Raw genomic sequence first — 17183 nt, 5'->3', positions numbered from 1 at the left:
TTATAAAAAGAGAAAGGCACTTTCATGTCCAAAATGATTCAAATTTGAATTAGATTTGGGTATTGAATATCAAGAGACTTTTAATACATTTAGACAAAAAGTACTTTTCCATTGCATTTTGCACTGATAAAGCATTTTGCCACAACATATGAGAATCCTTATTCTAATTCCCCGTAGATCGCACTTTGCACTTGCTCATGAGGGAGAAGGGAGACTGGACCAATGGCACACCCAGTGCACTGAAGTAATTTAAGTCCGTTAAAAATGGCATCCACCTCCTCGCACTTTATTTAGCTCTTCCCAAATGTTGGTGGAAACTTGACGTTTTTTTTTGTTTCCGCCCATTCCAAATACTCCTTGTTTTACCCTTTAGAAGAAATGGCCGTAATATTAGAGCCACGTCACACAAAGCCATCATGTCCCCAACATCGTTCCATGAATGTGCACTAAAAATCCATTTAAATTAGCTTATTAATATTTATTCAATGGTACAAAGCTATGCTTCATGCTACAGAATTGAATAACTGACACAGTGCCTTCAGGCAGTGTGCTTCTGTAAGTATGCTAAAGAACTTTAAGAGACAAAATAGAATTCTGTTGAAGGTTTTCATCTAGTTTTGATATTTCAATTATTGTAAATTGTAATAATACTTAAAAGAATTACATTTTTATTTTTATAATAACTTTAGAAGTAATCAAATATCTTAATTACACAAAATTTTGTTCTGGAATTTTATACAGTTTCAAAGTATTCACTGTACAGTACAAAAAAAAATCACAGATTTTAAACACTAAAAATCTGCCATATTTTAAAAGTTAACAGCCTAATGTGCACAGTGAGGGTTCATCGTGGGATCACTGGGAGGGATACACCTGAGCACAGCACTCCACAGCATTAAAGAAACAAATGCTAATGTCACCTTTCTTGAAAATTTAATTGCAGCATGTAACTAAACAAATAACAATGAAATGTAATTTCAATGAGATCAAGCATTTTGAATGACCTCATTACCAAAATTAGCTCAAAGGATAAGAAAAGGTTCTGTAAATACAAGGTTCAATTGGCCAACTTTGAGATGGACTAAAATAAGTGGAAGACTTTGCTGAAATAAAAGAGTGATAAAAACAAAACAGAAGCAATTCATTGGCTGTGAAGCACTTTGACATGTCCTGAGGATGTGAAAGATACTATATAAATGCAAATTCTATCTACCTATCTACTAAAATACTGTCAGAGTAGAAAAGGAAAGAAACAGGCTTTGAGTAGTGAGAAATAAAAACATGATTATTAAAAGGAAGAGATATCGAAAAATGAAATAAGAAGAATAAGGGTCAATGTTCCACTAAAATGGAGTCAGATTGACTCGTAAGTATGTGAATGCATAAAGCATTCAAAACAAAATTTTAGAGTTAGAAGCATTAATAACTATGGGGGGATATGATATTGTAGCTATAACGGAAGCATGGCTTAAGTTTGGGTAGGACTGGGAACTTAATATTCCTGGTAATAATATTTTCAGGAGAGATAGGAAGAAAAAAAAGAGAGGGTGAGGTGACAGTGTTGGCGAAGGATTGTATCACAGTATGAGAACATAAGGACTAGGGGGTTGTGTTAATCATAATCCATATGGATAGAGTTAAGAAATAGGAAGAAAAATAGTACAATTCTCACTGTGCATTACAAGCCACCAAACAGTAGAAATTAATTTGTGCCCAACTTTGGGCACAAACGTAGTGACAAATGCGAACCGCCGCATTGAAACTGATGAGCAAGAGGACTATGCAAAATTGGTCCTCTTGTGTCATCAGGACGTAACCGTCATGCTGGGGACACCAACATAGGAACAGGAGTAGGCCATTCAGCCCCTCGAGCATTCCTAGAAGGTGAAAAAAGGATGCATCAAATAATAGACCTTGCAGATAAATAGAAAGATTAAAACTAAATTGAAACTTTAAAGAGAGCCATGTGATAAAGTTAGGGTTCAGAATACTGTTACATTTCAGGATTCTTCTGACAGAAAGGATTTGGAAAAAAAGTTATTTTAAATCTTGTGTTTTGAAGCACTGTGGGGTAAATATCAGCGGGACTTCTTCGACTAATCGGCCGGAACTTCAGCAGAACAGCCGCTGAAACCCAGGAGAAATGGAGTAAATGGTACTGATACTGTGTTTCCAGGGTTTTCACGCCTCTTCCACTGAAGTTATGGTGGATGAGCAGGAGAACCCCCACAGAAATTCATCCCCAATGTATTTATACAAGTTTAAAAAGGGCTACAAGATGATTGGTAGTTAAGATACGAATGATCTATCTACAATGTTGTTTCCTCCTAAACCCCAAATAATAAACAATTTATTAGGTTGCCTCAGCAATCGATAAAACACTTCATACCCATTGGGTTGGGGAATTTCTGGTCTTGGGTGCTTGGCAGGCGATCTGGCATGCCTTCCTTTTGTGGTTGTGTACAGTGAGAACTAAAACCCATCGGCATAGGCAGTCAAGCAGAGAATTTCGAAAGAGAATGCTTCAAGGCAGGCAGATAGTAAAAGCCTGCGACATGGTTACAGTGCAGGAGAAAATGGTCAAAAATTATCTTGTTTAAATCATGTAAGACATCCCACTGATGTGGGGAAATGTGATGTGTTCCTTACTTTGTATTATTACATGAAGATACATGGTATTGTTTGAATTAAGCGGGGGTGAAATTCGACGGTAGTGCAAAACAAGTGATAGCGAATCTGAAGCCCGTTTGACCCCCCATCTTATTTTCAATTGACTTCAATGGAAAAGAAAATTGGGCGTGGTGTAAAATATGCTGCCGATTCACAATCACCTGTTTTGCGCTGCTGCCAATATCAAATTTCACACCCAGTGAGTCCGATCATGAATGTTCACCTTACTGTCATTCTGAATGTTCACCTTACTGTGAAATAAATAAGCTTGCTTATCGATTCGTATCAGGCCTCATCTCACCAAGTTTGCTTGGCCCACTTTCGGAGATATTTAAGAAGTACATGTGTGAGAGACACATATAGATATATATGTATACATATATATTTCAGTTTACAAGGGAGTACTATTGTTATACCCCCAGGTTACACTATTGTGCAAGTAGATATAGGGCAGTGTTAGTCACTTTCCATAATGGAAAGACACTCATAGAATCATAGAAAGTTACGGCACAGAAGGAGGCCATTCGGCCCATCGTGTCCATGCCGGCCCGAAAAAGAGCTCTCCAGTTCACTCAGAGCGGGAGGGAGTGACGCCACTGAACCTGAGATCTTACCTATGGCAGCCTTAAAATTGTAACAAATACTAAAGATCATGATGAGGAATATAAAAGGGGTAGTAGGGAGGTGGAAAGGGAGCTTAAAGGGACTTAAAGGGAATGTGAAAAAGATTAACAGAAAGGAAAAAGTAAGGGCTTTGATAACCATATAAAATGTAAAACAAAAAGCTAGAGAGGATAGGGCCACCTGGGGATGAAGGAAGGAATCTAATTATGAAAGATGAGGGTATGACAGATATTAAATACATATTTTGCATTGATTTTTGCAAATGAAAGAAGTGAGAACATAGATATATTTCCAGGAGGATATGAAGCAACTGTGAGAAAAGGAAATGGTTCAGAAAAATTTTTGCAAAACTCAATGTTATCGGGCCCTGGTGGCATGCCCCCTAGGCTGTTGAAAGAAGTCAAAGAGGAGATACCAGAAGCTCTGCCCACAATTTTACAATCGTCTTTAAATATGCAAATTGTACCATAGGACTGGAGAGCAGCCAATTTCTAACACCCTTGGTCAAGAAGGGAGAGAAGAATAAATGGGATAACTATGGAGCAGTTAGTCTAAAGTCAATTGTAGGTAAATTCTTAGAATCCATAACGCGAGATAAAATGCATTTAGAGATGCATGGGTTAATCAACGACAGCCAGCATGAAGGCAAGTCATGTTTGACGAATTCAATAGAGTTTTTTGAAGACCTGACTAATTGGGTAGATAAAGGAAATGCAGAAGATGTAGTGTATATGGATTTTCAGAAGCCATTTGATAAGGTGTCTCATGAAGGGCTTGTCAGAAAAATCCAGGTGTAAGAGGAATTGTAGCAACAGGACTAGAAAGTTGGTTGACAGACAGAAAGCAAATTATCAGTGTTAATGGGTGTTGCTTGGACTGGAGAAGGGTTGGAAGTGGTGTACCCCAGGGAATAGTGCTGGGTCCACTTTTGTTTTTGGTATATATACATTTGAACTTGGTTATAGGGAACATGATCTTGAAATTTGCTGACAACACAAAAGTAGGAGGTTTGGGAGTGAGGAGGACTATAAAAAAATTCAGATAGACAGATTAGTGGAGAGGGCAGGCAAGTAACAGATGCAATTTAATGTTGACAACAACTTTCATTTATATAGCACCTTTGACTTAGTAAAACGTCCCAAGGCGCTTCACAGAAGCATTATCAAATAAAATTATCAGTGTTATCAAACAAGTATGAGGTAATCCATTTTAGGAGAAAAAAATCAAGGGCCAGGAATTTCCTCAGAGCTGTTCTCACTTTAACGCTGTAACCATCTACGTGCATAAACCACCATACTTCCAGAAAAGTTACAGCAGCAGAGTGGGAGCAGCTCTGAGGAAATTTCCACCCTAGGATTGGAACTACACACTGAATGGAAAGATACGGAAGGGTGTGGATGAAAAAAAGAGGCCGAGGATTCAAATACATAATTCCATTAATGTGTGATCACTGTGTGAGGAAACTGGAGCACTGTGGTACTGTATCACTAGACTGGAGCACCGTGTTACTGTGTCACTAGACCGGAGCACTGTGTTACTGTGTCACTAGACCGGAGCACTGTGTTACTGTGTCACTAGACCGGAGCACTGTGGTACTGTGTCACTAGACCGGAGCACTGTGTTACTGTGTCACTAGACTGGAGCACCGTGTGACTGTGTCACTAGACCGGAGCACCGTGTTACTGTGTCACTAGACCGGAGCACTGTGGTACTGTGTCACTAGACCGGAGCACCGTGTTACTGTGTCACTAGACTGGAGCACCGTGTTACTGTGTCACTAGACTGGAGCACCGTGTGACCGGTGTCACTAGACTGGAGCACCGTGTGACCGGTGTCACTAGACTGGAGCACCGTGTTACTGTGTCACTAGACTGGAGCACCGTGTCACTGTGTCACTAGACTGGAGCACCGTGTTACTGTGTCACTAGACTGCAGCACCGTGTGACCTGTGTCACTAGACTGGAGCACCGTGTTACTGTGTCACCAGACTGCAGCACCGTGTGACCTGTGTCACTAGACTGGAGCACCGTGTAACTGTGTCACTAGACTTGAGCACTGTGGTACTGTGTCACTAGACTGGAGCACCGTGTCACTGTGTCACTAGACTGGAGCACCGTGTTACTGTGTCACTAGACTGGAGCACCGTGTCACTGTGTCACTAGACTGGAGCACCGTGTGACTGTGTCACTAGACTGGAGCACCGTGTAACTGTGTCAATAGACTTGAGCACTGTGGTACTGTGTCACTAGACCGGAGCACCGTGTTACTGTGTCACTAGACTGGAGCACCGTGTGACTGTGTCACTAGACTGGAGCACCGTGTGACCGGTGTCACTAGACTGGAGCACCGTGTTACTGTGTCACTAGACTGGAGCACCGTGTCACTGTGTCACTAGACTGCAGCACCGTGTGACTGTGTCACTAGACTGCAGCACCGTGTGACTGTGTCACTAGACTGTAGCACCGTGTAACTGTGTCACTAGACTGGAGCACCGTGTAACTGTGTCACTAGACTGCAGCACCGTGTGACTGTGTCACTAGACTGCAGCACCGTGTGACTGTGTCACTAGACTTGAGCACCGTGTTACTGTGTCACTAGACTGGAGCACCGTGTTACTGTGTCACTAGACTGGAGCACCGTGTGACTGTGTCACTAGACTGGAGCACCGTGTTACTGTGTCACTAGACTGGAGCACCGTGTTACTGTGTCACTAGACTGGAGCACCGTGTCACTGTGTCCCTAGACTGGAGCACCGTGTTACTGTGTCACTAGACTGGAGCACCGTGTTACTGTGTCACTAGACTGGAGCACCTTGTTACTGTGTCCCTAGACTGGAGCACCGTGTGACTGTGTCACTAGACTGGAGCACCGTGTAACAGTGTCACTAGACTGGAGCACCGTGTTACTGTGTCACTAGACTGGAGCACCGTGTTACTGTGTCACTAGACTGGAGCACCGTGTTACTGTGTCACTAGACTGGAGCACTGTGTTACTGTGTCACTAGACTGGAGCACCGTGTTACTGTGTCACTAGACTGGAGCACCGTGTTACTGTGTCACTAGACTGGAGCACCTTGTTACTGTGTCACTAGACTGGAGCACCTTGTTACTGTGTCACTAGACTGGAGCACCGTGTGACTGTGTCCCTAGACTGGAGCACCGTGTGACTGTGTCACTAGACTGGAGCACCGTGTAACAGTGTCACTAGACTGGAGCACCGTGTTACTGTGTCACTAGACTGCAGCACCGTGTTACTGTGTCACTAGACTGGAGCACCATGTTACTGTGTCACTAGACTGGAGCACCATGTGACTGTGTCACTAGACTGGAGCACCGTGTGACTGTGTCACTAGACTGCAGCACCGTGTTACTGTGTCACTAGACTGAAGCACTGTGTTACTGTGTCACTAGACTGGAGCACTGTGTTACTGTGTCACTAGACTGGAGCACCATGTTACTGTGTCACTAGACTGGAGCACCGTGTTACTGTGTCACTCGACTGGAGCACTGTGTTACTGTGTCACTAGACTGGAGCACTGTGTTACTGTGTCACTAGACTGGAGCACTGTGTTACTGTGTCACTAGACTGGAGCACCATGTTACTGTGTCACTAGACTGGAGCACCGTGTGACCTGTGTCACTAGACTGGAGCACCATGTGACCTGTGTCACTAGACTGGAGCACCATGTTACTGTGTCACTAGACTGGAGCACCGTGTGACCTGTGTCACTAGACTGGAGCACCGTGTTACTGTGTCACTAGACTGGAGCACCGTGTGACCTGTGTCACTAGACTGGAGCACCATGTTACTGTGTCACTAGACTGGAGCACCGTGTGACCTGTGTCACTAGACTGGAGCACCGTGTTACTGTGTCACTAGACTGGAGCACCGTGTGACCTGTGTCACTAGACTGGAGCACCGTGTTACTGTGTCACTAGACTGGAGCACCGTGTTACTGTGTCACTAGACTGGAGCACCGTGTTACTGTGTCACTAGACTGGAGCACTGTGTTACTGTGTCACTACTCTGGAGGCTAACAGATGTTCTCTGCAAGTGGGCAGGCTGCTCCAGGAAAAGGGCTCCCTCTGCTTTATTTCATCTCTTTTCCTCTTTCCCATAGCTCCAGGAAAAGGGCTCCCTCTGCTTTATTTCATCTCTTTTCCTCTTTCCCATAACTCTATTATACAAAGATAGCCACAAATCTGATCCAAAACCTGAAGCCCATGGGATTAAAGGGGCAGTGGCAACATGGATATGAATGTCAACTGCTTTCTCTTCTCTTAAATACTATACAAGAAGACCTAACATCACCTCGATGTACGTAACTGGAATGTGGACTTCAATATACTATTGCCGAAGAAAGATTTTCCCGATATTCAACAAAAAAATCTCAAAAAGATGTTCATGTTCTTACCTTTAGCTCTCCAAACTGTGTACAGGCTTTTCTTCAATGTGATTGGGAGTGCTGTATTTGTTCAAGAAGTAATGCTTCTTGCTCCTCTGTGTGAAGATGTTCCGTCGAATGCATCTGCTCTGTGGATAGTTATCTAAGTCTGCTCATGGTAATGAAAAGTAAGTTCCCTAAACATTAGGGCCTTGAGGTTTGCAGAGGCTTGCTCCGCCAACAAAAGTGCAGTGAGTGGAACCTGTGTATATCCGTATCGATAACCACAAATCTGATCCAAAACCTGAAGCCCAAGGGGCAGTGGCAACATGGATATGAATTTGGCTAAGAGACAGAAAGCAGAGATAGTGGTGAACGGTTGGAGGGAAGTATACAGTGGTGTCCCCCAAGGGTCAGTATTAGGACCACTACTCTTTTTGATATATATTAATGACCAAGACTTAGGTATAGGAGGTGTAGCAGGGTGACTGAGGGTCAGTATGTCAGCTGTAGGCTGATGGGGCCCCTGATCCCCGAATGAGGGTATGGCCATTTAAGAAACCTCCCCATTAAAAGGTAATTGAGACTGGATTGGGTGGAGACCTTCCCCAGCCAGGTTAGAATAAAAGGGGGAGGCGAGCTCTCCACCTAGAGGCTGGGTATTCTGCGGTGAGTGAATCACTTCCTGGCTCCCCATCAAGGCACCACCTGCAAGGCACAAGTCAGGAGTGTGATGGAATACTCTCCACTTGCCTGGATGAGTGCAGCTCCAACAACACTCAAGAAGCTCGACACCATCCAGGACAAAGTAGCCTGCTTGATTGGCACCCCATCCACCACCTTAAACATTCACTCCCTCCACTACTGGCGCACCGTAGCTGCAGTGTGTACCAGCTACAAGATGCAATGCAGCAACTCACCAAGGCTTCTTCGACAGCATCTCCCTAACCAGTGATCTCTACCACCTAGAAGGACAAAGGCACCAGGCACATGAGAACACTACCACCTTCACGTTCCCCTCCAAGTCACACACCATCCTGACTTGGAAATATATCGCTGTTACTTCATTGTCGCTGGGTCAAAATCTTGGAATTCCCTACCTAACAGCACTGTGGGAGAACCTTCACCACACAGACTGAAGCGGTTCAAGATGGTGGCTCACCACCACCTTCTCAAGGGCAATTAGGGATGGGCAATTAATTCCTTCCTTGCCAGCAATGCCCACATCCCATAAATGAATAAATTTTTAAAAAATCCTGGCATAACTGGGTTCCTACCTGCCACCCCACCCCCAGGCAGAAATCTTCTTGGAGCCCTGGAATTTCCAGGGCCTAGTAATCAATAAACAGATATTTGCAATAAAAGAGAAGCAAAACAGCAGGACATTTGAGATACGTTTTAATGTTAAAATGCCTGTTTAATCCAAGCTAGCTTGCACCATGGTACAGAGAGGAACTTCAATGGTTCAGTTTCAGTGCTTTCTGTACATAGTGAAATGAGGTTTTTCATTAAGGCCCACAAATGACAATACCCAAACTTTTAAATTTAGATATGAAAACAAATCCTGCATTTTTCCTTCAAAAATTATAATTTTTTTGCTGATAATGGTACAATTTTTTGGCTCTACTAATTTTTTCCCAAAAGCAGCTTTGATGGTTCCACCCCCATTTTTCAGGCGAAAAACAGGCACCTAAGCATCCAATACATCGGGTGAGGTGCGCACACTCATTATTTGCTGGAAGTGCACCACCTGCCATATTGATAAAGATGAAAAAAAGAGATGTCCAGGGCTTGTAGCTGAAACAGGCACCCTATTTGCATGTGCAAGGGGGTTATTATGGAATTCCAGAAGGCATTCAACAAGGTTCCACATAAGAAACTGTTAACAAAAATGAGAGCACATGGAATTGGAGGCAACCTATTGGATAGGGAATTGGTTAGGAGATAGGAGACAGAGTCGGGATAATGGCTACGTACTCAAATTGGCAGTATGTGACTAGTGGTGTCCCCCAGGGATCTGAATGGGGTCAAAGCTTTTCACTGTATTTATAAATAATTTGGATGAAGGATTAGAGAGCCATATATCTAAGATTGCTGATGACACAAAGTTAGGTGGCAAGGAAAATTTTATAGATGGGAGCAGAAAGTTGCAAAGAGACATTGATAGATTTAAGTGAGTGGGCAAAACTGTGGCAGATGGAGTTCAATGTGGGAAAGTGTGAGGTGATCCACTTTGGACCCAATAAAGATAGATCAGAGTATTTTCTAAATGTCGAGAAGCTAGGAACTGTGGATGAGCAGAGAGATTTAGGGATCCAAGTTCAGAAATCACTAAAAGCTGGTACAAAAATAATTTTAAAAGCCAAATCGAATGTTGGCCTTTATCTCCAGGGCTGGAATACAAAGGGGTGGAAGTTATGTTACAGTTGTATAAAGCTCTGGTGAGACCCCCATCTGGAGTACTGCATTCAGATCTGGACACCACACCTCAGGAAGGATATATTGGCCTTTGAGATTCAGCGCAGATTCACCAGAATGATACTGGGAATAAAAAGGTTAAATCATGAGGACAGATTGCATAGACTGGGCTTGTATTCCCTTGAATATAGAAGATTAAGGGGTGATCTAATTGAGATGTTTAAGATGATTAAAGGATTTGATAGGGTAGATAGAAAAAAACTATTTCCTCTGGTGGCAGAGTCCAGAGCAAGGGTGCATAACCTTAAAATGAGAGCTAGGCCGTTCAGGGGTGACGTCAGAAAGCCCTTCTTCACACAAAGGATATTGGAAATCTGCAAAACTCTCCTCCCAAAAGGCTGCTGAGGCTAGGTCAATTGAAAATTTCAAAACTGAGATTGATAGTTTTTTGTTAGACAAGGTTATTAAGGATTACGGAACCAAGGCGGGTAGATGGAGTTAAGATACACATTAACCATGATCTAACTGATTGGCGGAACAGGCTCGAGGGGCTGAAAGTTCTTATGTTCCTACTGCTTGTTTGAGACCCCCTTTACAAAATTGGGCTGCCCTGAACGCAGCCAGCGGTGGAGTCGGGAGGAGCAGGTATGTTCCTCCCAGGGCCATTGCAATGCTGAAGACCATTGCTGGCGCCCGCTTGGGCTCCTCCCAAACATTCCCTCCCCTCTCCCGATTGCCCACTCCCTCCTGATCGCTTCCCCCTCTCTGACCACACGAAAGTGAAAATACTCAATTGAAGGAGGGCCAATTTCAGTGGGATGAGAACGGATCTGGCCGGGGTAAATTGGAATCAAAGATCGGCAGGTAAAACTGTAATTGAAAAATGGGCGGCCTTTAAAGAGGAGATGGTTCGGGTACAGTCTCGATGCATTCCCACGGTGAGGAAAGATAGGGCAACTAAAACCAGAGCTCCCTGGATGACAAAAGAGATAGAGAGTAAGATGAAGCAGAAAAAAGGGGCGTATGAAAGATGTCAGGTTGATAATATAAGCAAGAACCAGGCTGAATATAGAAAGTTCAGGGGGGAGGCGAGAAAGGAAATAAGAGGGGCAAAGAGACAATATGAGAATAGACTGGCGGCCAATATAAAAGGTAATCCAAAAGTCTTCTATACACAATAAACGGGTAGCAAGAGAAGGGTGGGACCGATTAGGACCAAAAAGGAGATCTATGCGTGGAGACAGAGGGCATGGCTGAGGTACTAAATGAATACTTTTGCATCTGTCTTTACCAAGGAAAAAGATGCTGCCAAAGTCACATTAAGCGAAGAGGTAGTTAGATACTGGATGGGATAAAAATTGATAAAAAGGAGGTAATAGAAAGGCTAGCTGTACTTAAAGTAGATAAGTCACCCGATCCAGATGGCATGTATCCTAGGTTGCTGAGGGAAGTAAGGGTGGAAATTGCAGAGGTACTGGCCATAACCTTCCAATCGTCCTTAGATACGGGGGTGGTACCAGAGGACTGGAGAATTGCAAATGTTACATCCTTGTTCAAAAAAGGGTGTAAGGATAAACCCAGAAATTACAAGGCAGTCAGTTTAACCTCGGTAGTGGGGAAGCTTTCAGAAACGATAATCCGGGACAAAAGTAACAGTCACTTGGACAAGTGTGGATTAATTAAGGAAAGCGAGCACTGATTTGTTGAAGGCAAATTGTGTTTAATCAACTGATTCAGTTTTTTGATGAAGTAACAGAGAGGATCGATGAGTGCAATGCAGTTGATATGGTGTATATGGACTGCCAAAAGATGTTTGGTAAAGTGCCGCATAATAGGCTTGTCATCAAAGTTGAAGCCCATGGAATAAAGGGGGCAGTGGCAGCATGGATACGAAATTGGCAAATAATAGGAAACAGAGAGTAGTTGTGAACGGTTGTTTTTCGGACTTGAGGAAGGTATACAGTGGTGTTCCCCAGGGGTCGGTACTAGGACCATTACTTTTTTTTGATATATATTAATGACTTGGACTTGGGTGTACAGGGCACAATTTCAAAACTTGCAGATGACACAAAACTGGGAAGGGTACTGAATAGTGAGGAGGATAATTATAGTCTTCAACAAGACATGAACAGGCTGGTGGAATGGGCAAACACGTGGCAGATGAAATCCAATGGAGAAAAGTGTGAAGTGACACATTTCGGTAGGGAGAACGAGGAGAGGCAATATAAACTAAAGGGTACAAATCTAAAAGGGGTACAGGAACAGAAAGATCTGGGGGTATATGTGCACAAATTGTTGAAGGTGGCAAGGCAGGTTGAGAAAGCATTTAAGAAAGCACACGGGATCCTGGGCTTTATAAATAGAGGCATAGAGTACAAAAGCAAGGAGGTTATGATGATCCTTTATAAAACACTGGTTCGGCCATTCGGGAGTATTATGCACAGTTCTGCGCATCGTACTTCAGGAAAGATGTGAAGGCCTTAGAGAGGGTGCAGAGGAGATTTACTAGAATGATTCCAGGGATGAGGGACTTCAGTTCCATGGATAGACTAGAGAAGCTGGGGTTGTTCTCCTTCGAACAGAGAAGGTTGCGAGGAGACTTGATAGAGGTATTCAAAATCATGAAGGGTCTAGGCAGAGTAGATAGGGGGAGACTTCCCATTGGTGGAAGGGTCAAGAACCAGAAGACATAGATCTAAGGTGATTGGCAAAAGAAGAAGAGGCGACATAAGAAAAAACTCTTTTACACAGCGAGTGGTTAAGATCTGGAATGCACTGCCCGAGGGGGTGGTTGAGGCAGATTCAATCATGGCTTTCAAAAGGGAATTGGATAAGTGCTTGAAGGGAAAAAATTTGCAGGTCTACGGGGATAGGGCAGGGGAGTGGGACTAGCTGGATTGCTCTTTCAGAGAGCCAGCACGGACTCGACGGGCCGAATGGCCTCCTTCTGTTTTGTAACCATTCTATGATTCCGTGATTGCCCCCTCCACCCCAATCGCTTCCCCCCGCTCCAGGACCTATCTGAGGTCCGCTGCCAGCAATGCAATGGCCCAAAATTGAAATGCTCTTCGTTGGTGAGCTGCCTGGGGATGCCCAGCAAGCGTCTGCAGCTCACTGGTCTTGTAAATGAGGTTCGAGGCCCAATATCAGGTGTGCCTTAGACCTACCCGTCCTGGCAAGGCCAGTGTAAACCAATTTCTAGGCCCCTGTTTCTAATCTTGTGGGTTTACGTGTAACTAATGTCATTCAAATCTACGTATGGACATGTAGTTAGGGTAAAGCAGCCAAGAACCCCACTGATCATGTTACAGAACCCAGTCCAGAGATACCCTGGCAACTACTATAGTGAGAAATGCAAAACATGACTGTAGACCAAGCCAGTCCTGAGTCTGGGCCTTATGGATTGGGACATCAAAATAATTCAGCAAAGAAAAATGTTCAAACTGTTTGTTGAGATCCAACAATATAATTCTTATGCTTTGTTGTTACAAAGACAAACATAAACATTTTAAAATCTAATCCTAGAAGCCTGCCAATCTAAATTACACCAATTGAAAGCAAACTACTGTGTCCCAGGTTAGGTTATGTTGTCTCCTAAGGGCTTAAGATGTAATGCAGTGAAATGAAAACCCCCTCAGAAATCAATATACAGTGGGTGAATATTATCATGTATCTATTTCATCCATAAAAGATGTTTGCAGGCTTAATGTAACCAGTCTAGGAGCACATTTATTCAGTGCTAATGACATAAATTATTGACATTTTCAATGCTTCAAGACTAAAGGTACAATTTTACTAAGAAAAAGCCAAGGATTTATGGATAAGGTCATTCTAAAATTGCAATATTTATTTCCCTGGCCTCTTGCAGGCCTGTATTGACTCTATGAGGGAAGAAAAGTATAATAGATTATTTCTGCATACATTTCTATCATCATTTAGCCTTACTGCTGCTATTAAAAGTTATTTACATTTCATTGCAATGCTCTGTTCACTGATAGATTGCTTCCAAATTAGTCCAAGCAGGTGAAGATAGATACGCAACTGGAATTGATAAGTGGATCATTGGAAACTTCTTTGAAGGATTTAACTTTTCACAATTAGACTGCAAATTTCTTCACACTGATTTGACTTACATTATCTTTGGTTAAACGTTGTCTCATGGACCAGTTAATTGCTTACATGGAATAAGTTTTAACCTTCTCATGTCCTATATTTCACTTTATAATGTGCCATTATCTAGAGGAATTTTTGGCTCGCAAACCAAAATTGATGCTTGAGATTACTAGTATCTGAGACGTTAGCAGGCATAATGTTCTACTGTCATTTTTCTAATAATCACATTCACATACTGGTCTAAAAAAAACTTTAAAATTGTCACAGAAAATCATTATGCACCTTCAAGCACTGTTTTGTAAAGTTACTTACAAACAGTATTAAAATATCAAATGAATTAATCAATTCTCCACATTGTTTAAATAATCCATTTTATTCCACTGCTGGCAGAAGATAATAGCTAAGCTATACCAACCTCACTATACGTTTGACAAGTTCTGTCCATCTAAACAATTTATTTTGACTTTGACTCTGATAGATGATGTACATTGGTACCACTGCAGTTTGCAATTAGAACTTTCATTCCAGTTAGGAAAGAGATATACTGTGACGGCACAGGCACAATGGGCCGAATGGCCTCCTCCTGTGCTGAACCTACTATGATGATACACCGTTGTCATTTTTCTGCTCTCAGTTTACAATAACTTAAAATATTTAAGTGCTGTAGTGTTGAAATACTACCAGACACAGGGGCAACCATGCAACTATTATGATAGAGAATTGGGTTGACTCCCAATCAGAGGGTCAGAAGTTTGAATTGCCATTTGTTCTTGCCTTATTTGTCCTATTAGGTACGTTTTGCCAACTTTCCGCCAGGTTGTTTTGATGGGAGCCAGCATGGCAGTGGAGCACTCTGTGGGGATCGTGGGGCAAAGGGGGAGGTGGATTAAACAAGATAAGTTTTACACTGCATGTCATGTTAACCAGTGGAGCACCATTAGAGCTCCTTAAGGAACTTTTGCAACCAGAACCCATCCCCTATCCCTCAGGCTTGGGGATTTGGGTTTGAAAAGAAGATAGTTGGGAGAGGATGGAGATTACATGGATGGACTTTACTGGTACATTAACATCCGGAATAAATTGGGTTTCTGACTTTCTGGCCTTCAGTATTCTATGGATATTTTTCTCAGATATTTAAGCTCATTACCTTAAGTCATCATCAGTTTTCCACTGAACTATCAAGCAGTGCCATTGAAAGCCACCAGAAATCTGATCAAGACTTGAGGCAGTAATGGGAAATATCCTGCAGAATTTCCACATAACACTGAAGACAAGAATAAAATGGGACAGAAAACCAAAATTTCATGCTCAAAGTTTGCAGCATCTAACAGAATCAACAGAATCCACTGTGCTCAATTGAATGTACTTAATGTTCGATGGATCCACTGTAATGAAATATAGGCAAACTGTCGGGTCACAGGCCCAGCCCACTAACATTGCTTTGCTGCAACCAATAAGATATCATACTGTCTTAAGTGGACAAAGTCCACCTTCTGGTACCTTAGTATAACATCCCCTGATATGGTTCTGATGGTGAATTTGACAAAAAATCAATAGCAAAGTTCCATGGATGTCACTGTCCTGATTTGGACCATTACAAAGTAAGAATTGAGGAGTCCCCTAGGACTGCGGTGGTCTGAGGTAAATGTTGTGGGGACAGTGAAGTGGTAATACTTGAGTGGAACATATTTCCTTTGACAGTATTTTCTGGATGAAATATAGTATTATATACTTTCTTGCAAGGAAAACAATTAAACACACGCCACAACCTATCAGATTGTGGTTAGTCTAGTATTAGACTAAATTAGTATGCTTAATAATACAAATATTGTATTATTAAAAAGATTGGAATTTACATTGGGATGAACTTTGAAATGACTCTCTTTAGCTAAAATCATGGATGATCTGTTCAGCTCCATTTTGAACCAAACACAGAGCAATAATAGCAGCTGGGGCCAGACACAATGCTATGCTTTGTTTATGATATACTTACTTGCAGGTAAGAAATTAGATGACGTTGGTGCTGTTCCGTAAACTGCTTCATGCAACAGCCCTCTAAGCTGCTTGTCTCTCCTGGGACTGTTTGGTTGTTAAATATAAATTTTCAGTCAAGCTTTCTAGATGGTAACACTTTATTGACAGTTAAAGAGCCAGCGGTGACTGGGTGGCACTTTTAAATTTCTTGAAATGTGAACACATTAAAAAGACACAACCTTTATGAAAAGTGTTTGACAACACCATATCTTATTTGTTTGCAAGCACCTGACCCATGAGTGTGAAAACCATCATCATGTCATTTGCAGATTACATATATGTGAAGAAAATGACATGTGGCTCTTCTGTCTGTCCTCCCCAAGCACATTTTTTTTTCATGAAGATTGTACCCCTTTAATAGGAAAAGTGGTGGCAAAATTCTGAAGCCCTAAAAATTTACGAAAAATGTTTCAATCAAATAGAAGGCAACAGTGAAATCCAAACTCCAGTTCATAGCCAATAGTTCTTTTTATACTGATAACTTGAACCTAACATTAATTATCTGGTAACTGCTAAGATAAAATGCAAGTAACCAAATATATTGTGGTTCTGACCCGTGGACTAGAAAAGTAGAAAATTTTCACTTACTGTAGCTGTTCCGGACACGGTTTGTGCATTTGTGTCGGTACCGCTCTGTTCTGAGTGTGTCTGGGCAGTAGGGTACATGTTTAACGTGTGCTCAGGGACTGTGGTCTGGCCTGTGTAGTCCGGGGCTGGATGGGGATGTGGAGCTGTGTATTCTGTCGGGATCCCATTCTGAGGTGGAGCAAACTGAGCTGACGCATAAGGCTGCGCCATAGTGTCAGGGGGTGCTGTGGCTTCCTGGTTACCCTGTGGATCAGAGGAAAGAATAAAATGAACAGAATTAAAGACAGGGGAAACTCATTTCCAGGTGTAGTTGGCATGCTGATTTCTCATACTAGTCTTTCCTCAGTCATAA

At 42.5% G+C, this 17183-nt stretch overlaps 1 protein-coding gene across 4 annotated transcripts in view; it reads right to left on the bottom strand.

Moving 5' to 3' along the window:
• rbfox1 (RNA binding fox-1 homolog 1) overlaps positions 1–17183 on the bottom strand; it is a 431211-nt gene that overhangs the window by 227218 nt on the left and 186810 nt on the right. For all 4 annotated transcript variants that reach the window (XM_068003706.1, XM_068003708.1, XM_068003707.1 and 1 more), the window contains exon 2: positions 16832–17074. In XM_068003706.1, the coding sequence (XP_067859807.1) occupies positions 16832–17074 (243 nt within the window). The remainder of the gene's footprint in view (positions 1–16831; positions 17075–17183) is intronic.

Source organism: Heptranchias perlo, chromosome 22 (genome assembly GCF_035084215.1).
Source record: "Heptranchias perlo isolate sHepPer1 chromosome 22, sHepPer1.hap1, whole genome shotgun sequence".
Lineage (NCBI taxonomy): Eukaryota > Metazoa > Chordata > Chondrichthyes > Hexanchiformes > Hexanchidae > Heptranchias > Heptranchias perlo.
Note: the sequence above shows the minus strand (reverse complement) of the source record. Positions and strands in the feature narration are given on the sequence as shown.